The 27,174-nt window shown below is 48.5% G+C and overlaps 2 protein-coding genes across 2 annotated transcripts in view; one reads left to right on the top strand and one right to left on the bottom strand.

Moving 5' to 3' along the window:
- Window positions 1-27,174, top strand: part of Sgsm1 (small G protein signaling modulator 1) — a 641,040-nt gene that overhangs the window by 546,072 nt on the left and 67,794 nt on the right. The gene's annotated exons all lie outside the window — the stretch shown is intronic.
- Piwil3 (piwi like RNA-mediated gene silencing 3) lies at window positions 59-26,088 on the bottom strand. The gene is made up of 18 exons (XM_051176365.1): window positions 26,019-26,088; window positions 25,070-25,183; window positions 23,971-24,182; window positions 21,514-21,635; window positions 20,159-20,273; window positions 19,692-19,795; window positions 17,281-17,478; window positions 15,641-15,752; window positions 9,847-9,973; window positions 9,535-9,652; window positions 8,657-8,771; window positions 6,018-6,227; window positions 5,782-5,876; window positions 4,157-4,227; window positions 3,431-3,545; window positions 2,168-2,320; window positions 336-483; window positions 59-177 (listed from the first exon to the last, which is right to left on the bottom strand). The coding sequence occupies exons 1-18, from the start codon at window positions 26,086-26,088 to the stop codon at window positions 61-63; spliced, it is 2,316 nt and encodes a 771-aa protein (XP_051032322.1). The 3' UTR covers window positions 59-60.

The following is a 27,174-nucleotide window of genomic DNA, read 5'->3' as shown; positions in this document are numbered from 1 at the left end:
AAAATACAAGAAAAAAAAATGAGTGGGCTGTGGGTTTCGACGTCATTGCTTCCTGTGTGGCTAAAGGTAATAGAGATAGTCTGACAACTTCTGCGCTGGCTTCCGGTGGATGGCCTTCCCCACGAAGTAAGCCAGCTTGTGTGCATAGTGGCATGGAGCAGGAACCCGGATGAAACCCTTTGGGAGGAAGAGAGCAGGAAAGACTTTGGTCAACTCAGACATTGCAGGGGCTTTCCCCCAGTTTACATTTTCACAGGTGTCAATCTGGAAGGCTCAAAATTGTTCAGTTTTAAAGAACAAAGAAAGCCAAGTTTTAAACATGCCCAGGGGCTCACCGGCAAATTGTAGTACATCTGGCAGAGTCTGTAGGTTAAGTTCTGGACCTGGTTGGGAGTGAGGCCCTTGGTGTCATAGATGACATTATAATGAGTCGGTGTGACGGTTCCATTCTTTGAAGGCTGACTGATGATATAAAAGTCATACCTGGGAGAAGGGAGCAGATGACATCATCAGCTATCAGCTTACTGGGATTGGAAACTAAAGCACGGAGCTGCCAGTGTGCGGGAGGGGTCCCCTTATGGGTGAGCTGCCTTCAAGCATAGGCACCACTGTATCTGGTGAAACACAATATGATAAAGAAAACCCGTGAACAAGAAGGACAAGCTGTTGACACAGTAATGCCCATGGGATTCTCAAATCAGTGGATAAAATGCCTGCTTTGAAAGGATTTGGACTGAGGGTAGGTCCACAGCACACACATTAAGAAACACAAAACAAAAACCAACCAACCAAACAAAAAAACAAACCCTGGGTACACAGCATGCATTGAAATAGACAGGAAGATCCCTGGGGCTTCTGGATGCCAGGTTCAGTGAGAGACCCCGTCTCTCGCAATGAACTGGGGACGTGAGTGAGGAGGAGGGCTGAGGGCTGAGCTGGCTTAATTTTTACATCAGTCTAACAGTTCAGGAAGAGAGTAAGTTTGCCTACCAAGTTATCGTTCGGGGCAAGCCAGTAAGCAGCACTTGTCCACTGCCTCTTTACCAAATAAGTCCTGCCCACAGAGAGGGAGCGAGACACAGACAGACACGCAGACACACACACACACACACACACACACACACACACACACACACGCAACAACATGTCACCTGCTGATGCCTGAAAACACAACTCGCACATGTCAAATGGTGTGTCTTATGAAACAGACTCCATCTCATCTGTAATTTTTGGCACATTTGGAGACCAAGGATTCCCACCCTTCCCTACGACTGCTCAGAGAATACTCAATCTCTGCAGTGAGTGGTAAATATTAGGTTGATTTGCTTGCATGTGCCACGGCCAACTCGTGAGGCCATACTGTACTAGCACATGGATTCAGGGACCAAACTGAGATGAGCAGCTTGGAGGCTTGGTGCCCAAGCGCCCTTACCCAGTGAACCGTCTCCATGTGACTCGCTCTCGATGGGACTCACTGCTCCTTTGGTAGCACATGATCCATCCATGGCTCCAAACGGTCCATACATACACACTGTTATTTCTGCATTCATAACTAAAACGGTTCTAGGCTGACACAAAAGCTAACAGTCACAAAACTGTGATTAAGAAACTCAAGGAACCCCACACCAAACATGATTTCTCAATGTAAAGGAAGTATTTCCCAGCACAGACTGATACTGTGTGTGTCCTGGCTGGTTTGTGTCATCAGGTGGGAGCTCCAGCTGAGAAGAAGCCTCTGGAAGATCTGTGGGCAAGCCTATAGGGCGTTTTCTTAGTGATTGATGGGGGAGGGCCCGCCCACTGTGGGTGGGGCCGTCCCTGGGCTGGTGCTCCTGGGTTCTATCAGAAAGCAGGCTGAGCAAGCCATGGGGAACAAGCCAGTGAGCAGCACCCTCCATGGCCTCTGCATCGGCTCCTGCCTCCAGGTCCCTGCCCTGTGTGAGTTCCTGTCCTGACTCACTCAGTGATGAACTGTGGTGTGGAAGTGTGAGCTGAAGTAAACCTTTCCTCTCCAAACGGTTTTTTGGTCATGGTGTTGCATGAAAGCAATAGTAACCCTGGCTAAAACAAGGCTGCTTGTTAAAGACATTCCAAATTGGCAGGGGACAGGGGCAACTGCCAAGTGAAAAAGGGATGATTGTACTGAAGCACTGGAGAGCTGGCGTACCACTCCTCCCTGGTTAAGACTTCGTCAACAACAGTCCCAGGATGTGGGTTCTTGATTTCTTGTTTCTCCTCAAGAAAAAATCTGGTGTTGATACGTTTCTTCACCACGATGAACGTTAGCTTGATGCTTTGAAAAGAGGACAGATATGTCATTCTGTGTCATTCTGCCAAGTCAGCCCCTCCTCAGAGCACCCCTGTGTGTGGGGGTACATTGTACACTTGGGTAGGATCAGAGGGAGCCCAAGGTGGTGGATGGGACCCCCTCCCAGGCAGCAACATCTCCTCACAGTCCCCCACATCAGAGGGGAAAGGTTCCTTCCACACAAGCACATTTTGCAGCTGTCCCTGGCAACAGGGCCTCACAGACGAGGACAGAGAAAGCAGAGCGAGACAGCCATCTAGAGGAGAGAATGAGTATGGACATCTGCCACCCCTGAGAGGGGACAAATGCTCCAATGCTGGAACAGAGAGCTGACGGGAGACGTCATTCTGTAAATGTTTCTCATACTGGTTAATGAATAAAGCACTGTTGGCCAATAGGAAAGGAAGACAAGAGGGACTAGGAGACAAGGAGGAAAGAGGAAGGAGTAAGGAGGAGTCAATCAAGATGGAGAGTCTGGAGAGAGCTGGGCGCCAGCCGGCCCTCCGAGGATAAGAGGAGACCACGTGGAAATACATAGGTTAGCAGAAATGGGTTAATACTTAAGACAGAGCTAGCCGATAAGAAACTAGTACCTGGCCAACAGCGTTACATCAATACAGCGTCTCTGTATATTAACTGGGGCTGGCGAGGCAGCGGGACACGAGCAGCGGCGGGAGGAAAAACTTACTCCTTACAGAAAGCAGGTGGCTCAGGCCTGAGGTCCCACCTGCTGGGCAGGCCAGGGTAGGAGGATCCAGAGTTCAAGACCTGCTGCTTGCTTAGTATGTGTGAGGCCCTTGAGCTCAGTGCCCAGTACTGCAAGGAGGAAGAAGAAGGTGAAGAGTAGGGTGAAGATAAAGAGGAGGGAGGAGGAGAGGGAGGGAAAGGAGCAAGAAGGGAAGAGGAGTGGAGGAAGAGATAATGACAGAACATGAAAGGCAACAGGGAGCCGTCTCCTGGCTCGATGAAAAATGAGAAGCACAAGGCCGCACTAAGCCTGTGTCTGTACCAGTTCTTTTCTGTGCTGGCGGCATAGACTTTCCTCCGCGTCTAAAGGACGCAGGCCGCCCCCATCTACTCACCAGGGGTCATACCTACCTAAAGCCAAAGAACTTCTGGAACTGGCGAACCTCCTCTTTCAGCAGTTCCTGTAGCTGCCCATCCCCCACGCCATCCCGATACACCACCACAGTCTGTGGTTTCTCTTTCTCATTTGTGACCCAGGAATCCAGGGCAGCTGGACAGGAGTGGGAGAATGTGTGTAAACACACTGTGACTGGGGGGGGGTGGACTTCTGCTTCTCTAACAACTTCTAGATTGATCTTTGAGGTGCCTGCAGCTTCACCATCTGCAACCCCAGGCTAGCCCGAGGTTTCTTGACACTTCTCTCTGCTGAAGTTTTGAGGCAGGGAGACTCTACCTGGTAGGCTGATGGACAGCGTCACTGGCCTGTCCACTAGAGTCACTGCTAGGTGGATAGGCATCCCCAACCCCACCCTTACCCTACCCCTCCCCATCCTTGGTACACACAGAGGCTAGGGAGAAAGCTCAGTCAGTAAAAGTGCTTGTAAATCCTAGAGCTGGGGAGGTAGAGATGGGAAGATCCTTGGAGCGCCCTGGCCACCCAGCCTGACTTAGCATTGAGCTTCAAGTCAGTGAGAGACCATCTTAAAAAGCAAGGCTGGTGATATTTGAGGAACAACACCCACAGTTGTCTTCTGGCCTTCACATGCACGCCATGGACACATGCACACATGGAGACATTTTCAGTCATAACCAGCAGCTTGTGGGGTTGTCATGCCCACTTGTGGAGAATGCCGGCAGGAAGCTGACTCCTTGGGCTCTGACCTTGCAGGCAGCTGAAGAGATCACTGACAATCTCCTGTCCTGCATCTTGGAAGAGACACTGGGAATGCCACCTGCTTTGCAGAGAAGTTGATCAATCAGAAACTCTGTTTTGCCATTTGGATTCTGAATTAATCCACAATCAGCTCTTCCTGGCCAATATCACCATCAGAAGCAAGAGCTGGTAGAGGATTTTGCACACTGATCTGGGCATTTTTGGGGTTGGGGTGGAACACACACAAGCAGCTTGAAAACATTAACTTGCTGTGGGACAATGCAGCCACTGTGACAACTTCTGATACAGCAAGCCACCCCATGGCTTTAAGTTCTACTCTTACTGGGAGTGGGCAGGTCTGGGCCCGGGCATCAAATGATCAATTCATTTCTCATCAGTCATTTGGTTGGTAATTAAGACCCCAAGACAGAATCAACTTCTTCTGGCTTGACATCTCCCCTGCCATATCCCCTAACCCTGGACATGGGGCATTCTCAGAAACACCCACTCTGGAGCTGACAGATGGCACAGTTGACCATAACAGTGCACGGGGCCCAAGTTCAGATCCCCAGCACCCACGTAAAAATCCAGGCATGATGAAAACCTGCTAAAGCCAGGTGATGGCGCACGCCTTTAATCCCAGCACTCGGGAGGCAGAGGCAGGTGGATCTCTGTGTCCAGCTACAGAGCTAGTTCTAGGACAGGCTCCAAAGCTACAGAGAAACCATGACTCTAAAAACCAAAAAAATAAATAAAATAATAAAAATGATGAAAACCTGCTTATAATCCAAGTTCTGGGGCAGTGCAGACAGGATGGTTCCTGGAGTTCACTGGCCAGCCCAACCCACTCCAGTCAATGAGATCCAGGTTCAGTGAGAGACCCCGATGCAAAAACAAAACACAGCAAAACATGGAGAGCAATGGGATGGAGGAAGACACTGTCAACATCCAACCTCCATACGCACATGTGTGCCACATAAACCTACATATGCACACATGTTCACAAACACTATTTCCCCCTAGCAGCAAAAGAACATTATTGGGTTGAAATCAAGGGCTAGAGAACATGGCATCAGCCACGGGCGCCAGTTTCCTGCTCCTAAACAGACAGGAACAGATGTTGCTGTCAGCTGACAGGTTATTTTTTTTTTTTTTTTTTGTGGGTCTTGGCCTTGGTGCCCTCCTGCTTTGGTCTCTCTGTATGGGTCTACAGGAGTATGCCACCGTGTCCAGCTCAGCTACCACTTTTGTTTGTGGTGGGCAGTGAAGAAGATAAAAGGACCCATCCAGATACCGGGAAAGCTGAGAGAAGATAAGCCCATTGGAAAGTCAGAAGGACAGGAATGAATGCCTGACTTCCCATACTGTATACAGCAGCGATTCCAACCTGGGGTGATGACCCCTGGAGGTGGGAGGACTCAATAGCTCTTCCACAGAGGCCATGTATCAGACACATACATTATAATCACTATGAAGAGGCGATGAAAACGACTTCATGGTTGGGGTCACCACAACATGAGGAGCTGCATTAAAGGGTCCTGGCATTAGGAAGGCAGAGAGCCACTGGTCTAGAGAGAGGAGCCAGTTCAATCCCTCCCACGCCTCCCTGGGCCTGCCCCTGGGGCTCACTCACATGCTTAAGTCTTCCTTGGTGCTTGCCACTAATGCCGCAATCGACTTCTGCCGGTTCACGATATCATGGAAACAATCGATTCCAATGAACATTGTCTTCTCCAACTTGATTTTTAGTTTTTGTACAAAAGACAGTTTAGTTGGGTTAGAACAAAACAAGGAAGAAAGGAATCACTAAACGAAAGGGTAGACAATTGGGTTTCATTACAAATACGTTCACTCAGGAGGAGCCGGGACTCTACATACCCCGGTGTTCACCTTCCAGAGAGCCCCTCCCATCTTGCAGTTCATCTGCTGGGCGATCTTGGCGATTATGGCATGGAGATTCTTTGTAGTCTTCAGGGTGGATGCCAAAACGCACTGGCTGGGGGTTGGGCTCTGGGTGCACAGGAAGGTTTTTATCTCCTCGTACCTCTTCTTGTCATTGTTGGGCAGCACGCACACCACCTCCAAGGAAGACAAAGAGGCACTTTAACAGCAGCACAGTAGCAGGACAAATGGAAACCATCATCTGCAGGTGTGATTGTTGGAGCAAGGCTGTGGAGTATGCCGACACCGTCTCGAGATGGGAGGGACATCTAGAATTACAACAGGAAGCACACTCCTGCCTGCAATCCCAACGCCAACCCCCATGAAGGCGTGGGGGAGGAAAAGATGAGACAGTTTGGTTGTGTGGGTCCATGGCTTAAAAAACAAAAAGAAAAGAAAAGCCACAAAACACTTTATTCTGGTTATTCAGTGTCTAAGAATTCACCATGACAGCATTTTTGTTTGATTTCAAGGTGGAATGAAGAAGCCTTGTTATTCCACCAGGGTCAGGTGCCTTGGCCACACACAAGACCACCCATGTGCAGGGTACTAGCTATGTGCCTCCTCATCTCCAATAATTCTTCCAGAAAACCACCCAGATAGGTGGTATCACCTCAGTTTACCACTAAGCAAGTGGGCTTGGAGGTTGTAGACACCCTATGACTTACAAAGCTCCAGAGTCTGTTAAACAAGAGTGGTTCCCATGTGACCTATCTATGAATCCATATTTTAAAAAATATTTATTTATATTAATTTAATTTGTGCGTGTGTGTGAGCACGCTTGTTTATCTGCAAACGCAGTCATGAACCCAAAAGACAGAGGCCCTTTTCCAACCTCCATGGGCAACTGCATGAACACTCATATACCCACAACACAACACAGACACACATATGACACATAGTTTTATTTAAGTAAAATGCATGCAAGCTGCCACCTTAGACCAGTCTGTAGAGACTGCACTTGCCGTGGCCACTCACCATCTGTGTATCTTGTGAAACGTGTTTCTTTAACATTTTCTCAAAGGAGTCAGGGCCCTCCTTGAATTTATATCTGGAAGACAATCATATAGTCTTTTTCAGAAAGGTGGTGATCAGGGAAACCACTTGACATGCATGAAAGAGAGAGCCAGACACAGAATGTGCCATGGTAGGCATTTCAGTACAAGTCTTTAAGAGGGGGTGGTGGCGCCAGGTGCTTGGTGATCGATGACTGAAATTCAATACCTGCTCCCCTCCACACACTGAAAGTAGGGAGCTGGCTCCTGCAAATTGTCCTGCAACCTACACATGCACGCTTGCCATGGTGTGTGTGCTTCTTCTAACCCCAAAACTAAGTAAATAAGTGTAATAAAAAATATCTTAAGAAATCAAAAAGAAAACATCTCAGAACCACCACCAGCTTGGAAGTCACCACTGGGCTGCAGCAATAGAGGGGTTAAACTGATGGGAAGGAGAGAGATAGGCGGACTTGGAACATCCTGAACAGACTCAGGGAAATGCTCCCAAGCACCCAGTGATTGACAGACACCCAACAAAAGTAAAGTTTAAGTAACCACATGAAATAACTACTGTTTGACTTTTCCAAACAAAAGTCATTTTTTTTTTAATAAATTACGTACTGCAAGGTTTCTTTCTGGATTGAAAATAAGTAAAACAAGCTCTTTTTTAAGAGAAGAACATAATTCCTACAAAGTAATATTCTGGCAATTTGTCTTTCCAAAGGTCACCAACTGGTTCAGACCAGTGCTCACTCCAGTCCCCACTTACTTGGCTTCCTGCCCCACAGTTATCCACATGGTGCTTGCAACCTTCTTGAGTTTATTTACTAGTAGGTCTACCTCTGAGTCACAGTTCTCTGTGTAAAGGATCACCCAGCGCTCCAAGGGCTTTGGTCTAAGTAAGGCTTTGCTGCTCGATTCATTCAGCCAGTTCCATGAATTTTTATTGACCTCATACTGAAAAGGAATAAGAACAAATTGAACTGTTGACATCACCTTGCTATTCCATCTTTTCCTAGTGAAAGCCTAAGTCAAGGCTGCCCTTTGAGCTGCAAGACTCCTGCTGTGACCTCACAATCCCCCATCTCAAATACTGAGTGGATTTAGCATTTAAGAGGCAGGCAAGGGGAACTGGGCCTCTAACTCAGGTGCTAAGATGCTTTTCCTTGCATCCCTCAGCACATAATGGCCCTGGTCTCCTACATAGACAAACCGAACCCTGGTGGAGACAGGCAGATGAGGCAGGCATCAGCCCACATCTTGTGCCTTTCCAATCTAGCCAACCAAACCTATTTCCTTGGTCTAGCTTGCATCTTGACCTGCTCACCCTTCTGACCCACACTGACGCCCTGGGGCTCTGGATAGCCCTCCTGGCCCTCCTGGCCCAGGAAGCTGCCCAAACACATGAACCTAGATCCCCAGCAGATGCAGCCGCACTGTTACTGAAGCCTGTCCTCGCATGTAAAGAGGGGCAGCGGTAAAAAGTGACACCCACGGTTGTTAATGTGACGAGTTTTACCCCCCGCATCTTGAGTTGAAGGCTCTATGGCCAACTTTAACTTGGCTTACCGAATCATTACACTGGAAAAGAGTTGCCGGGTCCAGATGTCTCCCCGTCACGTGCAGACAGTTGTTGTCAAACCTCATACTCCATGGCAGGAACTCATCTTGTATGCTTGGATTTCTGAAAGAAAAAAGAAATCACAATAGTGCTCTGACCAAGCAATAAAATAGCTCAAGCAGTTTCCCTTAAACCCAAGGCCTTCCTCTATGATAAGATGGTGCAGAAAAAAAAAAAAAAAAAAAAAAAAAAACAAAAAAAACTCCCTGAGCTCCAGGACAACCTCATCTTTTCCAGCCCACAGTTTCCCCCTTGTCCAAAGCTAACACTCTAGTGGGCACTGTTCTGCCCACAAATGACCAAGTCTATAATCACTGTTGTGTGATTACATGCATGCATATTCATGAATGTTCACCTATGTAGATCCATGTACATTCCAGAAACGTTGGGGATTTCTCATTTCTCCCTGTAGCTCTCTCCACTTTATTTTATTTTCCACTTTATCTCCCCCTGAGCCTGGATCTCACTTGAACTAGACTGGCTAGCCAGCAAGGCCCCTGAGATTCCCCTGTCCCTGTCCCCCAGCATGAAGGTCACAAGTATGTGCCACAAAGCCTGGCTTTTCCCACAGCAGGCGCCTTACCCTCTGGGCCATCTCTCCAGTTGTTTTGAGCACAGTCTATGCTGCCCAAGCTGCACACAAGTTTGTAAGTCCCATCTCAGCCTCCAGAATGTTGGACTACAGACCCGAGTTTCCATCCCCAGCTCACAGTCATCATTGTTTTTTAGAAGAAGAATCACAGGGGCCGGAAGGCTACACACAGGTCTCACCCTGAATACAATGCCACGTACAGGCTTACACTCAGCAACCAAAGAAGGCACTTACGTGTGGATGCTATTTATAAATGTGTTCAGTGCTTCCCTTCTGTCCTCCGGGTTCAACCTCATTCTGTTAGTCAACGTCACCATCAGGTTACGGTTACCAGATACACAATGCTTTAAACCTTTCAGGAAAAGACAGCAAGAAGTTACAGCCTGCACTCGAGGCTCAGCTGGTCCTGGAGAGGACAGAAGGCTGGTATCTAGGGACAGAACAGCCAGCCACCCCGGAGGATGAAATCCCTCGTCAGCGCTATGTGGGATGAGCTGCCCTGTGATGATTGAAGAGGCCGCTGTCCACAGTCACACGGGCCCATACCTGTCAGGTAACACAGCTGAGGGACCAGGAAAAGAGGCTCACGGGATGCCAGGTTCTGGCCCTTCTTCCACCGGCCGAAGCTCACCAAGAGCGGCTGGCCCAGGTCAGTTATGGAGATGTTGTACTGCTGCTCCAGAGACAAGAGAGAGAAGGGCTCGATAAACTTCAGTAGCTCCCCAGTGAGGGTCACACAAGACACAGAGGCATACCACCCATGATCGCCACGCCTGCTGTGCACCCAAAAAGAAATGGGTGGGAAATGTTAAAATTTTCTCTACTTGGGTTATGCAATACCCTGCTGGCCTTTATAAACATGTGGCCAAAGGGAAGGGCAACATAAAACATGTCAAAGGCCTGTGTGTAGATGGATGACACACTCTTCGGTGGCGGTGGTGGTGTACGTGAGAAAGAAATGTGTCTGATTCTATGGTAAATCTGTGTTTGGTGCATACACGTGTGTGTGATAGTGTGCTTGCCTCTGTGTGTGTGTGTGTGTGTGTGTGTGTGTGTGCGCATGCACAAGAGCATGTGATGGGAGACGTCATTCTGTGAATATGTTTCTCTTATTGGTTAATGAATAAAGCACTGTTGGCCAATAGATCAAGATAGTGGGACTAAGAGACAAGGAGGATTCAAGGAAGTAGTGGGAAGAGTCAACATGGAGAGACTTGTGCAGAGGTCCAGGCCCTCTCTCCAGTAAGATAAGAACACATGGAAATACTTACATTAATAGAAATGGGTTAATATTTAAGACAGAGCTAGCTGATAAGAAAACTTGTAACTGACCAACAGTATTTACATCTAATACAGCGTCTCTGTGTGTTAATTGAGGCTGGCGCGGCTGTGGGACCAGACTGGAGGGGAAAAACCTACTCTTAACATAATGGCGCCTTCAATGTGGCTAATAAGAACTTCCACTGAAAACTTAACAAAAGCTTAAGAAAGGGTTTTAGAAACAAAAGAACAGAGACAAACAAGGCTTCTTGGTAGCAGCATTTTTCTCGGTTGGGCTCTGTTTTGCTAGAGAGAAGCAGAGACTTGCCTGGCTCCTTTAAGGGTGATTTCCTGACTCAGCATAAGCGGCAAAAAACCGAAAGGTTTTTTAAAGAGCTCTGCTAACAATGTGATGGTGTGTATGAGAGCTGGCAATGGCAGTGACCACATTTCCAAGCTGGCAACATGCTGCTGGATGGCAGTGTAGACCAAGGCGGTGAGCACAGCTCTCAGAGCTGACAGTAAAAAGTACCCGCCGCCATCTTTGATAGACCGCAGCTAACATAGCTATGGCTTTCATTTTAGCAATGTTGTTGTTTACCAGATAAAAGACACATGGCCACAAAAGATAAAGATTTACAGTAAAGACAGATTCACATTAAGAAAAACCGCTAAAGGTTTACAGTGTGTTTTAAAATATGCATAGGCTTGGGAGAAAAAAGAAAGTAAAATGGTTTTAAAAATACAGAGTAGCTGGGTGTGGTGGCACACGCCTTTAATCCCAGCATTCGGGGAAACAGAGGCAGGCAGATCTCTGTGATTGCAAAGTAAACCTGGTATGCAGAGTAAATTCCAGGACAAGATAAAAGTTACACAGAGAAACCCTGTCTCAAAAAATGAAAAAAATAAAAATAAAATAGAGTAATAAAAAAAAAAGCCACTTAAAGATGGAAAGCACAACAAGACTGGATACTACATGCTGTTCTGTTATCTTTAAATCATTTGACTGCTGAGGAAATAGTCACAACTGTTAAAACAAATGCTGCTGGATTAGTCCAATTTACATATTTTAAAAATGCTTTGACTCCAAAATTTAAGTCTAAGGACAGGTTACTGGAGGAAAGGATTTCTATTTTTGTTTCCATAGAAAATGAAAAGCTGTGGATTCCTTCCAGACTAGCATGGTTTGATCAAGCCAGACCCCCTGAAACAGAGTTCCTGGTGATCCAACATTCAAAACAGTTGGGACAAGGCAGCCTTGCAGACTACAGCCAGGATTTCTGCATTTTCTTTAGATCCCTTCTTACAGTACCCCCTATCAGCAGGAAGCAGTTTGGAAAGAACGACACCCAAATTCCCAAATATTGTTCATAAATGTTTGTTTTCATTTAAGTGGCCTTGGTTATAAATGGTTAATGACCACAACCAATCTTTTTAAACGTTAAAAAGGAATTATGGTATAGATATGAATACTTTGTTTTGGAATGGATTTTCATTTATTGATACAATTTAAGGTCAATTTTGTGATATGTACATTTCTCCTCTTATGTAGGTATTGTGCTTATACAGCTCATTTAGAAATGTAATGTATAATTTAGCACAGATTATAGTTAGGTTTTCAAGATGTATTTAAGATGTATTTGAGATGAATAGGCATTCTTCAAACCTTTCAAAGACCTACAGAATAGGGAAGGCATTTAAAATGGTTTAGGGTTTTTCAACAGTGAGACACAACTGCTCCTGGCAACACCACCTACATCAGAAAGAAAGATGGACCTTGAAGAAATGTGTTATGGAGTTTGCTTTCAATATGGCAAGACTAGCCATTTGGACAAGATACTGCTCCTGTCCGGACTGTATAAACGGGACATGCAGGACCCACAGGAAAGTGACTGCTGATACAAGATGGACATTGCTACAGGGTTCCTGCTTCATGGGAGAGTCCTCCAGACAGTCTGCAGGACATAGAGAAAAGTGACTGACAAACTGCCAATACAGGTGGATAGTTTAAAGTTTCCTGCTTTGCTGAAGAGTCTGCCAGACACACTATGGCCTATAGGCTGAAGATGGAACATTACAGAAGAACTTCGGGTGACTGGCCAGGCAGTGAGTTGTCTCTGTCATTTCTAGAGTTTATATATTATCCTTCTGTGGTCTTTGAAGGAGTTGAAGACAGATCATTAGATTACAGTTTTCCTTAGTTAGGATTACAGATAAGATACATATAAGACTTTAGACTCACAAAGATGGGATAGATGATGGAATATGGAATATTTTCTTTAAATCTTGCTAAATGTTAACAGACTGAACATTGTCAACTATGGTTCTTATTTGATAACTGTTTTATCATATATAATTTTACTATGTTAAAGTTAAAACCTTTCTTTTTCTCTTAGAAAAGAGGAAATGATAGGAGATGTCATTCTGTGAATATATTTCTCTTATTGGTTAATGAATAAAGCACTGTTGGCCAATAGGAAAACAAATAGGCAGGACTAGGAGACAAGGAGGAGGGAGAAAGGAGTAGGGAGGAGTCAAGATGGAGGACCTACAGGGTAGTACACGGGCCCTCTTTCCGGTAAGATGAGACCACATGGAAGTACTTAGATTAATAGAAATGGGTTAATATTTAAGACAGAGCTAGCTGATAAGAAACCAGTAACAGGCCAACAGCTTTATATATAATACAGTGTCTCTCTGTGTGTTATTTGGGGATGGTGCGGTGGTGGGTCCAGACAGGTAGGCAGAAAAACATACACATAACAAGCATGTATAGTTGTATGTGTGCAATGTGTCTATCTATGGTACATGTATGTGTATGTGCCAGTGTGCTTGTCTGTGTGCAATGTGTCTATGGTATATCTGTGTTTGTGGTGTATGCATACATATGGGCTGGTGTGCTTGCTGTGTGTGTGTGGGGGGGTGGTCAGAGATCAACATGGACTGTCCACCTCTATTACCCTCCATCTTATCTCTTGAGACAAGCTCCCTCTTGGACCTGGCCCTCACAGAGCAGGTGGGACGGCCCATAGGTGTCTGTAGCCCTCCCTCCACATGCCAGGGATTAAACTCAGATCTTCATGCTTACGTAGCAAGCACTAGCCCCACCCCACCCCAAGAGACTCACAAGAAACTCAGACAAGGGAGGGCAAAGCTTTGTCTCTCCTAAATGTCAAATTACAGGTCTATCCCCAGCCTCCCTCCCGAATCATCTCTCCTAAACTTAACAGCAGGAAAAGATGATTTCCAGAACAGCATCAGAGAGAGAAGAGGCTGCTGGTTTCCTCCCAACAAGGGCCTCACCACAAATTCTGGCTTATGCTTAGGGAGCTGTAGGAGAGTCCTTGCCTTGGACATGCAGCTTCCAAGGCTTGCACCTGAGCCCTAGAGGTTTGAGAATTAACTTTCAAAGCTTATGGTGCCACTGAGGGATGTGAATGTTTCCCCAACATGGTCTGTTGATATTCATTTATCAAATTGTTAATTTTTATTTGTATATGTGTCTATGTGTGGGTATGTGAGTGTGGTTTCCGCGGGGACATGACTGAGAAAGTCTTGTGTCAGACCCAGGACTTTCTCAGAGGCCATGAAGAAAGCAAAGCTTCAGTCCATGCCCTTGTGGAAGAGTGGAGCTGGCAAGGCTGATCTGATGTCGGAGTAGAGATTACTTGCCACTCCTGGGCTGCGGTTATCAGTCCTAAGGCAGCCGTTTCTGAAGAGTCCCCCTCTGACAAGATTACCTGGCTCATCTCTGCTGACCTCAGCTATCACCCTGTCCCGCCCCGCCCCGCCCCACCCCACAAACAGTGAGTATGAAGTTGGAGTTTGTAACAAATATCTCATGCTGAAACCTCCCGAGGCCAGGTACTCTTTTGCTCTTTCTCACCCCTGGTCCTCACACTTGACACATCACTGTCAGGGGACCCTTATTCCTGAAGACTTGGGACATGTATTGGAAGAATTCGCCTCTCTCCACATCACAGCTGGCTGCTCTAGCCACAGGGGATGCCGTCTCCCAGTCTTCCCAGCACAGTGCGTACCAACCCCTCCCAAGCCAGAGGCTGTGCTGCGTCCGGTCCCTCTGTGTGTGTCTCATTTCTCCTCCTTTTGACCCCAGAGCCACCGCCTCACTAAATCCCACCCCCTTTTAGTAGCAAATAAAAAAGGCAATGATTCCTTGCGGCATATTCATTTCCTTACGACATACTCACTCATGTGTTATTTGCTGGCTTGGTCCCACTGTCCTGGCCACTGCCTTGTCCCCTCCCAGTGTCCCCCTTCCTCATTGCCCCCAAAAGTCCCCTTCTGCTTTCATGACTTCTAAACATATGTAATATGGAGCCAAGCCGTGGAACCAACTTACACATCCATGAACAGATGCGTGAGTAAAGGACCCTGGTGCAGGCATACGGCCCATACAATACTAGAGAGTAGAGGTGGGCAGGGTGTGGTGAGGGGGTCGGACAGGGTGGGGACAAGAATAACAGGGTGTCCACAAGCCCAAAGCACATGGTGCAGATGCTGAGAACACCGCCATAGTGAAGGCCATCATTCGATACGATACAGGTGCATTCTGTGTGTGCACGCATGTGTGATGCACTCGGTCACATACGGTAGCAACATGCATGGGATATACTTTGCATGTTGTATATCACACATGTGCACACGTGCCCACGTGAGCACCCACGTGAGTCCGCACGCACCCTTAATCCAATGCCATTGGCTCACAGTGCAATCCGATTCATCCCAACATATAAAATGTGACTCAGGGTGGCTTCCGCCCCACTAGATGAGGGAGGGAGATGCTTACATTGTCCCTGTCTTTATTAGTCTTGCTGGTGACAATCCCCATCAGACACATCCCGAATGTGGTGCCTGAGCCCCATGCTTGTCCCTCATCTGCCCAGCTCAGTCCCTTCTGCTTCTCTGAGACACTATGACCTCTTCCCTAAATGGCCACGTCTCCATAGATAGAACAGGTGTATTAGTACATTACCTCAGGCATCTAAAGGAGATGCAGAGAGATTTCTCTGACATGAGCACCTTCACAATTTAAATATCCAAAGAGTGGGATCCTCACCTCCTTGTAGTAGTCGATGAAGGTGATCATGCTGCCATCAAACTTTTTAAACGTGTCTTTGGGGCTCATTTCCCAGTTCACTAAATCGATCCTGTGGGTCTTATTGTTGTACCTGTGGTGAATGATTGCCAGGTGAGAGGTCAGCTCTGATCATTCACGGCACACAGCCATGCATGTAGGGAAGTCCTGCAGATTCTGGCATACAGCACAAGCTTACCCACATTCCAGGGATCACGTCCATGTCTTTTGAGAATCCCAGGGCTGACCATTCTCAACTTCCCAGGAAAGAACCTCAAAACCCTAAGTGGCTACTCATTTGCTCCCAATCTCCCGACCCTGCCCAAGGCAGCCGCTGAGTGCTCTTTGTCTCCATACACTGGCCTGATCACATACTTCATGTAAATTGACTCAGAATTTACAATTGTTTCTGACTGGTTTCCTCCAGGGTCATTTACTCCATAACCATCACTGGCACATCATACATTCCTATTTTTAAGTAATATTCCATTGCAGGGACATACAATGCCTCATCTACTAACAAGATATAAAGCATCAGGTTTGTCTAGCTTTGGGCTGCGATGCACCAGTTCTGGAGGACACGAGCTCTCGTTTCCCTTTGGAAATACCTATGTAACCAAGTTGGCTCTCTGGGTGGCGAGTTTCTGATATAGAAGAATTAAGACAAAACATCTTCAGAGGTGAAAGCTGCCCTTGGGCCATACCTGGCAATAGATACCATCGTTTAGAACAGGAATGAGCTTGCGCAGAAAAAGCAGCAAGGCCCAGGAGCAAACAAAGAGACATGCCAAGGGCAGAGCATAGAGACGGACACCAGACACATACCCAAGCAAGACCGTCACATGATGCTTGCCGTTTTTTCAACTCAAGCCCTGAATTTCATGAATGTGCGCTGCATAGCATTTGCTTAGTTCTGTGAAGGTGTGTTGCCCTTGTTTAACTAATGCAAAGATGTGTTGCTGTTTTACCTTGCCTGCCTAAGACACCTGATTGATCTAATTGAAGTCCCGAATGACAGTAAGGGAGGAGGGATAGGCGGGACTTCTAGGCAGGGAGAGTAAGTAGGAGGCGGGGTTTAGGCTCACAGGAAGATGACAGGAAAATACCAGGGGCCAGGCAGACGCAGAAGGAGCAGGAAGCCCCGAGGCAAAATGCAGGTGAATGGAAGAACGCTAAATTAGCTTAAAGGAGCTAGTGGGACAAGCCTAAGCCAAGGCTGGGTGTTCATAAATAGTAAGTATTCGGTGTAGTGAGATATTCACCTTGTCCACCCCTGTGGCATAGACCACGCCCATTGGGGGTGGAGACAGGGCCGGACGTGAGACTAAGGCTGAGGAGGGGGCTCTGAGAGCTCTCTTGCTTACAGCACGGGGACAGGGGTCCTTGGGACAGGAACCTGCTGGTGTTCATCTGTCTATGTTGTAAGTTATTTCTCCCTGAATAAACAACTATTCGGCCTATTTGTTTCTCCTGATCCTTATTAACATCAATAATTTGGGAGCTGGTTGGTGGCCCAAAGAAAATTCCAGATACAAATGTGTGCTCTCTGGGCATGACAAGAACTTTTGTGACCTACTAAAGAGGTAGCCAGAGCAACCAGTAGGGGTTTAAAATGTACTCACCTAGTATGAACAATGGATCCTGTTATCTTTTCAGAGATCTGTTTCTTCATCATCTTACTCTTCCTATTAATGCTCTTCTCAAGTATAAAATCATGCACAGTTTTATCGTGGAACAGCTTGTGTGTCACGTCAGCACACAGGGTCAGTCTGTTCTCGTACGGTAGGATGGAAGTGTTGTAGGTGCGCTGGATGCTCATTCTGCAAAGAGAATCTGTTACGCAGAGGCCGGTCTGGCCCCAGCATTCCCTGCCAGAGCTTGCTTTCAATTCCTTATTACTAGGCAGTGCTGGTCTTTAGAAGGTCACCAAAGGAGGGGCAGTCACGGGTCATGCAGTCTGTTCTTACCAACCATGTCACTTAAAGTGTCAAGCTAGATGTCTTTGTTTTATTTTGTTTTTTTCAAGACAGGGTTTCTCTGATGGGAGATAATGTGGTTTGATCAAGCCAAACCCCCTGAAACAGAGTACCAGGTGATCCAACATTCAAAACAACTTGGACAAAGCAGCCTCGCAGACTACAGCCAAGATTTCTACAACTTCTTAGGATCCCCATGACAGCGCCCCCTATCAGCAGAAAATAGTTTGAAAAGAACGACGCCCAAATTCCCAAATATTGTTTATAAATGTTTGTTTTCATTTAAATGGACTTGGTTATAAATGGTTAATGATCACAACCAATATTCTTTTTAAAGGTAAAAAGAGGATTATGATATAGATATGAATACTTTGTTTTGGAATGGATTTTCATTTATTGATACAATTTAAGGTCAATTTTGTCATATGTATATTTCTCCTCTTGTTTGTATAGCTCATTTAGAAATGTAATGTATAATGTAGTACAGATTATAGATAATTACCTATGATAGTCAAAGCTTAGAGTTTAGTTAGGGTTTTCAAGATACACAGAGATGTATTTAAGATAGATAGGAATTCTTCAAACCTTTCAAAGACCTACAGAATATGGCATTTAAAATGATTTAGGGTTTTACTTGACAATGAGACATAAATGCTCCTGGTAACACCACCTGCATCAAAAAGGAAGATGGACATTAAAGAAACACGTTATGGAGTTTACTTCCAATATGGCAAGACTAGCCATTTGGACAAGATACTGCTCTTGTCTGGACTGTTTGACTTTGTGCTATATAAACTGGACATGCAGGACCCATAGAAAAATGATTGCTGATTCAAGATGGACATTGCTATAGAGTTCCTGCTTCATGGAAGAGTCTGCCAGACAGTCTGCAGGACACAGAGGAAAGTGACTGACAAACTGCCAATACAAGAAGACAGTTTAAAGTTTCCTGCTTTGCTGAAGAGTCTGCCAGACACACTATGGCGTATGGGCTGAAGATGGAAGATTACAGAAGAACTTCAGGTGACTGACAAAGGCATGATGTCTCTGTCATTTGTAGAGTTTATATATTATCCTTCTGTGGTCTTTGAAGGAGTTGAAGACAGATAGTTATGGTATAGACTTTAGACACACAAAGATAGAATAGATGATGGAATATTTTCTTAAATCTTGCTAAATGTTAATGGGCTAAATAGTGTTAACTGTGATTCTTATTTGATAACTGTTGTGTGATATATTTTGCTATGTTAAGGTTAAAACCCTTGTTTTTATTTAGACAGAAAAGAGGAGATGATGGGAGATGTCATTCTGTATATGTTTCTCATACTGGTTAATTATAAAGCACTGTTGGCCAATAGGAAAGGAAGATAGGAGGGACTAGGAGACAAGGAGGAAATAGGAAGTAGAAAGGAGGAGTCAAGATGGAGAGTCTGGAGAGAGCCGGACGCCAGCCGCCTCTGAGGTAAGAGAAGGCCATGTGAAAATACATAGATCAGCAGAAATGGGTTAATAATTAAGGCAGAGCTAGCCAATAAGAAAGTAGTAACTGGTCAACAGTATAATATCAAATACAGAGTCTCTTGTGTGTTATTTGGGGCTGGCGCGGCAGCGGGACAATACCAGGCTGCGGGTGGAAAAACCGTACCCCTTACATTTCTCCGTGAAACAGTCCTGGCTGTTCTGGAACTCACTCTGTAGACCAGGCTGGCCTCCAACTCACAGAGATCTGCCTGCCTCCAGAGTGCTGGGATTAAAGATGTGTGCCACCACCTCAGCCTGCCTAAGCACCTTGAGCTGCTGGGATTGTTTTTAATGATGACTTTTCACCTTACATTAAACAGAACTTTGTTTTGTTTTGTTTTGAGGCAATGATTTAATATGTAGTCCAGGGCTGACCTAAACTCTTCAGTCCTCTTAAATATCCTTCTCCCAAGTGCTAGGATTATCCAAGCCTGACACATGGAACCCTCACCATTCATAATCCATGGGTGTCACTTTAAAATCCCAACTCCTTGCTGCAGGCTGCATGGGGTCTACAGGCTGTGGGAAGAGCTCACCTGGGTAGTGAGGATGATGGAGAGCTGGTGGGCTGGCCAACCCAGCTACCACCCAGGTCCACCCCAACTCCAACCTCATCTATGGGCATGTGAAGGGGATGAACCTACAGGTCCAAAACAGCAGAGTATGCCGGAGCAGCCCCAGTAAGAGTTCATTGTCAAGGGTGTAGCAGAAGCCTTGAGCCTTGGCTGTGAGCCAGACCAAAGACCCACAGCAATGAATACTTGCAAGAAAAGATGAATGTACTAAACGGTAAACTGTGATTCAATGGGCCACACTACAGCTTCCACGATGAGATAGATTTTTGCTTTAAAACTTGTTTTGGGGCATATGCAATGGGATGGGAAGATAAGTGAAATCCACAAAGAATCAGTAAAAGTTAAAAACAACAAGACACAAAAAACCACAGCACTTCAAACCAAAGGATCACCCTCGAAGCAGATTTCTTAATTAAATCTGTAGACACCGGTTTACACCACCATCCCCCCTCCTCGTTTTTCTCAAACCTTGATAACTGAAGCTGCTGTTGAAGTTCTTGGAGATTGGAATCGCTCTGTTCCAAGTCCAACAGCTTCAGTGTTCTACAGGTGGAAAGAGTGGGTTTGTGGAGAGGATCCTGAGTATGGCCACACACCCACACACACCCACACCCCCACACAACCCACCCCCTACCCACACCCACACACCCACACAACCCACCCCCACCCCACCCCCACCCCACCCACACACACCAACACACACCAACACCCCCACACAACCCACACCCCCACACAACCCACCCCCACCCCACCCCCACCCCACCCCCACCCCACCCCCACCCCACCCCCACCAACACCCCCACCCCCCACCCAACCCACCCACACCCACCCACACCCCCACCCACACACACCCCACCCACACACCCACACCCACACACACCCACACCCACACACCCACACCCACACACACCCACACACACCCCCACCCACACACACCCACACCCCACCCCCACCCCCCCACACACCCCGCCCACACACACCCCACCCACACACACCCCGCCCACACACCCCCACACCCACACAGCCCCACCCACACACCCACACACCCACACACACACACACACGACCCACCCCCACCCCCACACACCCCCCACTCCCACCCACCCACACACACCAACACCCCCCACACACACACACCCCCACCCACACACCCACACACACACCCCGCCCACACACACCCCGCCCACACACACCCCGCCCACACACACCCAGCCACACACACACCCAGCCACACACACACACACACACACACACACACACCCCACCCACCCACCCACACACACACACCCCCACACCCACACACACCCACACACACACACGAAGACACATCAGGGAAACAAGGGTGACCTTGTTTGAACAATTAACAGAGTGTTAGGTAAATAAAACACATGAAGGGGCTCTCACGGGAGAGGGCCTCAAGTGTGTGTGGGACCTTACGATTGGCCTCAAACATCCTTAGTACTAAAATAAACCATCTTGCAGACTCTGTGGCCCAAATGGTCCTTTGCATATTTAGTCATTATAATGATTGCAGAACAGAACACACACATACTCCAGAGATACGCAGCGTGAACATCTGTTCCCCTTTCCAGACAGGCAGCAGGTACAGGAGTGGGTATGGGCAGGAGGACAAATGCTGGGAACTATAAATACTGAGTTTGCATATTGTAGCTGAGGTTCAAGTATCATTTTACCTAGAAGACACTTGCCTGCTCAACAATGTAGGGCCTAAGGAGCACCGCGGGGAGCATGATGGGTGGAGGGATAGCCAAGTCTTACTCACCTTCTAAAGAGGATGTTGTAGTAGCGAAGCCAGTCGGGATGATTGGGGTGGAGCTCACCGCAAAGCTGGATACGGATTAACACTATGTCACCTGCTTCTGTCTTGCTGACAAGCTCCATTTCCTAAGATGTCAAACAAGGAGGGGGGAATGTTGAGACAGCTCTCAGTCAGGAAATCACTTGCTAGGCAAGCCTGAGGATCCGAGTTCAGATCCTCAGCTCTGGCCTCATATGAATACACACCCGCACACATACAAGAATGCACCCATGCACTTTAAAGCAAACAACAACAACAAAATGGAGATATTCAAGAAAACTAGGTCTCATTGACAGGCAGCCGGACACTCAACTGCCCAAGCTGAGGTGGAGCTCTTATTCATTCAGAAGACATGATTTACAGATATCAAACACCACAATATTATATTTACACATGTTTTACTTAAGCTCCTGAAAATAATTGGTTTGGCTACCAATATAAATATTAACCTGGAAGGAAAACTAAAAACATACATAGAAAATAGAGCCCTATATAAACTTCCTTTGTATAAAGTTTTTAACGAAACGATAAGATGTCAGCATTTTGTGTGTGCATGTGTAGTTACATACGTGTGTGCGCGCCTCTGCGTGTGTGCGTGTGTGTGCGTGCGCGCGTACCTCTGTGCATATGTGCGCACGCATGTGCCTCTATGTGACCTCTCTGGATGTGGGCATGGGTGTGTGGGTGTGTGTGGGGGGGGTGGGGGTGTGGGTGTGTGTGGGTGTGGGTGTGGGGGGTGGGGGGGGGTGGTGTGTGTGGGGGTGTGTGGGTGTGTGTGGGGGGGTGGGGGTGTGGGTGTGGGGGTGTGTGGGGGGGTGGGTGTGGGGTGTGGGGGTGTGGGGGGTGTGGGTGTGTGTGGTGTGTGTGTGGGGGTGTGGGGGGGTGTGTGTGGGGGGTGTGGGGTGTGTGGGGGTGTGGGGTGTGTGTGTGGGGGTGTGGGGGTGTGTGTGGGGTGTGGGGGTGTGGGGGTGTGGGTGTGTGTGGGGGGGTGTGGGGGTGTGTGTGTGGGGGGGGGTGTGGGGTGTGTGTGGGTGTGGGGGTGTGTGGGGGTGTGGGGGTGGGGGTGTGTGGGTGGGTGTGGGGGGTGTGTGGGTGTGGGGGGGTGTGGGGGTGTGTGTGTGGGGGTGTGTGTGGGGTGTGGGGGTGTGTGGGGGTGTGTGGGGTGTGGGGGGGTGTGTGGGTGTGGGGGGGTGTGGGGGGGTGTGGGGGTGTGTGGGGGTGTGTGGGGGTGTGGGGTGTGTGGGGGTGTGGGGTGTGTGGGGTGTGGGGGGGTGTGTGGGTGTGGGGGGTGTGTGGGTGTGGGGGGGTGTGGGTGTGGGGGGGTGTGGGGGTGTGGGGGGGGGTGGGGGGGTGGGGGGTGGGGGGGTGGGTGTGGGTGTGGGGGGGTGTGGGGTGTGTGGGGGTGTGGGGGGGTGTGGGGGTGTGGGGGTGTGGGGTGTGTGGGGGTGTGTGGGGTGTGTGGGGGGTGTGGGGGTGTGGGGTGTGGGTGTGTGGGGGTGTGGGGTGTGTGGGGGTGTGGGGTGTGTGGGGTGTGTGGGGGTGTGGGGTGTGTGTGTGGGGGGGTGTGTGGGTGTGTGTGTGGGTGTGGGTGTGTGGGGGTGTGTGTGTGTGGGGGTGGGGGTGTGTGGGTGTGTATGTGTGGGTGTGGGGGTGTGGGGGTGTGGGGTGTGGGGGGTGGGTGTGGGTGTGGGGTGTGTGGGGTGTGGGGTGTGGGTGTGGGGTGTGTGGGGTGTGTGGGGGTGTGGGGGGTGGGGGTGTGTGGGGGGGTGTGGGGGTGTGAGGGTGTGAGGGTGTGGGGGTGTCTCTGCATCTCTCTCCCTCTCTCTCTTTGTGTCCCCGCTCTCTCTGCGCCCCTCTCTCTCTCTCTCCCTCTCCCTCTCTCTTCCTCTCTCTCTCTCCCTCTCTCTCTCTCTCTCTCTCTGCCATATGTCTCTCCATGCTGTGTCTGTGTGTAGACCAAAGACCAATGTTCTGTCTTTCTCAGTCAATATCTACCTGGAGTTTGAGGCAAGCTCTCAGTGAACTTGGAGACCACCAATTTAAATAGACTGGATGTCACAGCCATCCCCAGGAACCTCCCATCTCTGCCTCCTCAGCTCTGGGGGTCACAGGTGCACACCAGACCCATCCAGGTTTTATGTGAGTACCAGGGATCCGAACTCAGGCCCACACACCTGCAGACCAACTCTTTGCTGGTTGAGCTGTCTCTCCCCGGCCCCTACCGGCACCCCAGCACCGCTCAGCATTTTTAGCCTGCGTTGTGTTTAAATACCATTTAACTTCTACTTAAGTTCTAAAACAAGGGACGTGAAGACCCATGATGTTCCAACTTGGGCATCAGGGTGGATGTGTGTATTATCAGTTCCACAGCACTGTCCTGGACACTACTGTCCAGAAAATTCTTATAAAACAGTACTTAACCAAATGCTCCAGCCTGTGAGGTAACAGCAACGAGTTTCCGTCAAATATATGGCACTTGCCAAGTACAGACTGATGTTTAAGCAGTAAATTTGTGCGGATATTTATGTCCTTTATGTCTGGTTTGTAGTTGATGCTGTACTTGAATGCGATTTTACAGTCACAAGTCACTTGGTAATGGTTTGTCTGCAGACATATCACCTTGCCCTCCGTCCCTAGAAAGCAAGGCACATTACTTTAGACCAACGGTTCTCAATTTGGGTGTCAATCAACCCTTTCACGGGGCTGCCTCAGACCACTGGAAGTCACAGATATTAGCATTACCATTCATGACAGTAGCAACAATTCTCGTTATGAAGTAGCAATGAAATAATTTTATGGTTGCGGGGGAGGGGGGTCACTACTCAAGAGGAATGTATTAACGAGGGTCAAATCATGAGGAGGGTTGCAAACCACTGCTTTAGACATTGTAAGTGGAAAAGAAACTTGCCCAGCCCACCCAGACCCCTCCCTACAAGGGGCCATCACGCCTGAAAGTGATACTTTCAAATGATGGTGGCGAGGGGGGGGGCGGGGGGTGAGGGGACTTGTCTATGGCGACTGAGCAAAGCTGTGTGGACTCTGCCAAACACATTACTATTTTATTCTCCTGTACATACGGTGTGCATGTAAGTGCAGCCACATGCATGACATGGGGGAGGCAGAGGACAGCTTGGTTCTGTCCTGCTACGTCCTGTTTGAGGCAGAGTCTCTTACTCACTGATGCGTGGGCCCTGCTAACTGACCTGAGAGCTTCCGGGCCTTCTGTCTCCACTTTCTATCTTGTGGGAGGACTGGGGTGACAGACAGACAGGCACGCACACATGCACACACGCATGGCACCGCATACTGGTTATGTGAGCTCTGGGGATTTGAACTCTGGTCCCCCGACTTGCACCTAAAGTTTTTTTGTTTGTTTGTTTGTTTTTTCTTTTCTTTTTTTTTTCCTGCCCTGAGCCTCCTCTCCAGCTGTAAGTCACACTAGTTATTTTTAAGACAAAATTTACAACTAATAGTTTTACAGAATTTTCCAGGCCACCCTTCCTTTCTTCCCAGGTCATACCTCTCTTTGAATCTTTGACATGCTTCAACCCTTTCCTGGTGTTCACCACGAGGTCTTGGAAGATTCCATGAGACCTTCCAGTCAGCTCCTTTGACTTGGCTGTGCGGGGATGTTCTACATGGGAACAAATACAAACAGCAAAGACACACAACAAAATGAGGGGCAGTGGAGGCTGGAGAGAAGGCCTTGGTGATCGGAGCTCAGACTGCTCGGTGCTCCCGAGGGAGACTCAGGCATGGTTCCCAGCACCTAGGCTGGACTGCTGACAACCAGCTAGAATTCCAGCTTCAGAAGCTCTGATACACTCCTCTGGCACACCCACACACATACACGTTCTTAAAAAATAAAATTTTAAACCTTTTTAAAAACACAGCAAGCTATGTAGTAGCTAAGACAGTCAAGGCTGTCAAAAATGAAAAAGCTCTCCCAAATCTCTCCTCAGCTTGCAGAGCAGCTCCCTGGGGAGCTGGCTCCTGCCCTCATATTCGACATTCATTATGGGATGTGTAAACCAGTAACCTGGGTACCACACTGCCCTCTTGTGGGCAACGGAGTGCGGCAACCAAAGGTTTAAAAGTCCAGGCTTTTCATACAAAAGGACTGACCACTTTTCTACAAAGGGCAATCCGGGTGGGAATTTGTTCCATTTTTATTATGCTCTGAGGTGTACAGAGTTTTAAGTATATGTTCGGCAATGACCAGGCCTGAGTGACAGTGCACAGTGGTGCACTGTGGGCTTTGTGTCCTCGGTGGCCAAGGGTGCCCGTGACTCAGGTTACACAGCTCAACCACCGGTCCTGGAAGTCTGAATCCTATCCCACACCGCATCCGGCACTTCTACTGCAGAAACGCTTCACACGTGAAATCTGCAACAGCTGTGTCAATATATCGAGTTCCTGTAGACCCCGTGTGCAGAACCATTCGTTCTAGCAGGGAGAGGAAAGGGTACCACCAGCATCATTCAGCCTGACCACACCCCACACTCCAAAGGACGGGCCACAGCGCCAGGAAAGTGTCATGAGGCGATAAACACGGGGGGTCCCTTTATGAATTCAAATTTACATCTGCATTTCATGGGGTTCCAAGTTTATTACCATTTACTATTGGTGATGAAGACTATGTATGTATGATTTTAAATGTTGGCCCATCACGGAGACAGACCTCCAGCACATGCATGGTGGCACACATAACAATGGCAGTTGGTAAAGTGTCCCTGTGACCTGCACTTCTGTCCCAAAAATGCTACAAGGAAAACACCTAGGTGGCGGGTTGCCTCAAGCTTTTCGTGTAGCAGCTTAGAAAGAGCTGGATGTTTTCACAAGCTGAGCTTACACAAATTCCAAGGTATTGTTGATACCACCTGTCTCGCCGGCTTTTAAACCACTGTAGGACTATTGATGACAGCCAGCCATTGTGGCTACCTCCATGCATGAGACATCTGTCTCCATCACCTGCCCTGGACCCCTCACCTGGAAGTGGGACTCTGCCTTCTGCTCCTCTAGGTTCCTCTGACCCAACCACTTGGCCTTCCTCCTGTGGCTGGAGTGATGGGGCCTGGGGCTGCGGCAGCTGAGCTTCACGCAGGGATGGCTGCACACGGAGCTCTTGTGACGGGGTTTTGGCCTGTGGTAGGGCGGTCTGGGACTTCAGTATTTGGGCCCAAGTCAGACGTGGTGGCTGTGCCTGGGGCTGCGGTGGCAAGGCTCCAGGCTGGGCTGGCTGGACATGGAGCTGTAGTGGCAGAGCTCGGACTCCCGAATATGGTGGCCCGGCTCGGGGTGCCTGCCATGGCCCGGCTCGGGGTGCCTGCCATGGCCCGGCTCGGGGTGCCTGCCATGGCCCGGCTCGGGGTGCCTGTGGCGGTTCGGCTCGGGGTGCCTGCCATGGCCCGGCTCCGGGTGCCTGGGGCGGCTCGGCTCCGGGTGCCTGCGGCGGTTCGGCTCCGGGTGCCTGCGGCGGTTCGGCTCCGGGTGCCTGCGGCGGTTCGGCTCCGGGTGCCCGCGGTGGCCTGGCTCGGGGAGCCCGCGGTGGCCTGGCTCGGGATCCCCGTCTTGCGGAGTCCTGTATGTGCATGGGGACAGAAATGAGGAGCAGTGTTCTTTGCA

The sequence above is a fragment of the Phodopus roborovskii genome, unplaced genomic scaffold (genome assembly GCF_943737965.1).
Source record: "Phodopus roborovskii unplaced genomic scaffold, PHOROB, whole genome shotgun sequence".
Lineage (NCBI taxonomy): Eukaryota > Metazoa > Chordata > Mammalia > Rodentia > Cricetidae > Phodopus > Phodopus roborovskii.
The sequence above is the reverse complement of the archived record's forward strand: the minus strand, read 5'-3'. Positions and strand labels throughout refer to the sequence as shown.

Excerpts from the sequence above, each read along its gene's own strand:
- Piwil3 (XM_051176365.1), bottom strand. The coding sequence starts at position 26,088 with ATGACACTTTCCTGGCGCTGTGGCCCGTCCTTTGGAGTGTGGGGTGTG. Across the intron at positions 20,274-21,513 it reads TACAACATCCTCTTTAGAAG|AACACTGAAGCTGTTGGACT; the intron begins GTGAGTAAGACT and ends TTCCACCTGTAG. Across the intron at positions 8,772-9,534 it reads TTTATAAATAGCATCCACAC|AAATCCAAGCATACAAGATG; the intron begins GTAAGTGCCTTC and ends TTTTTCTTTCAG.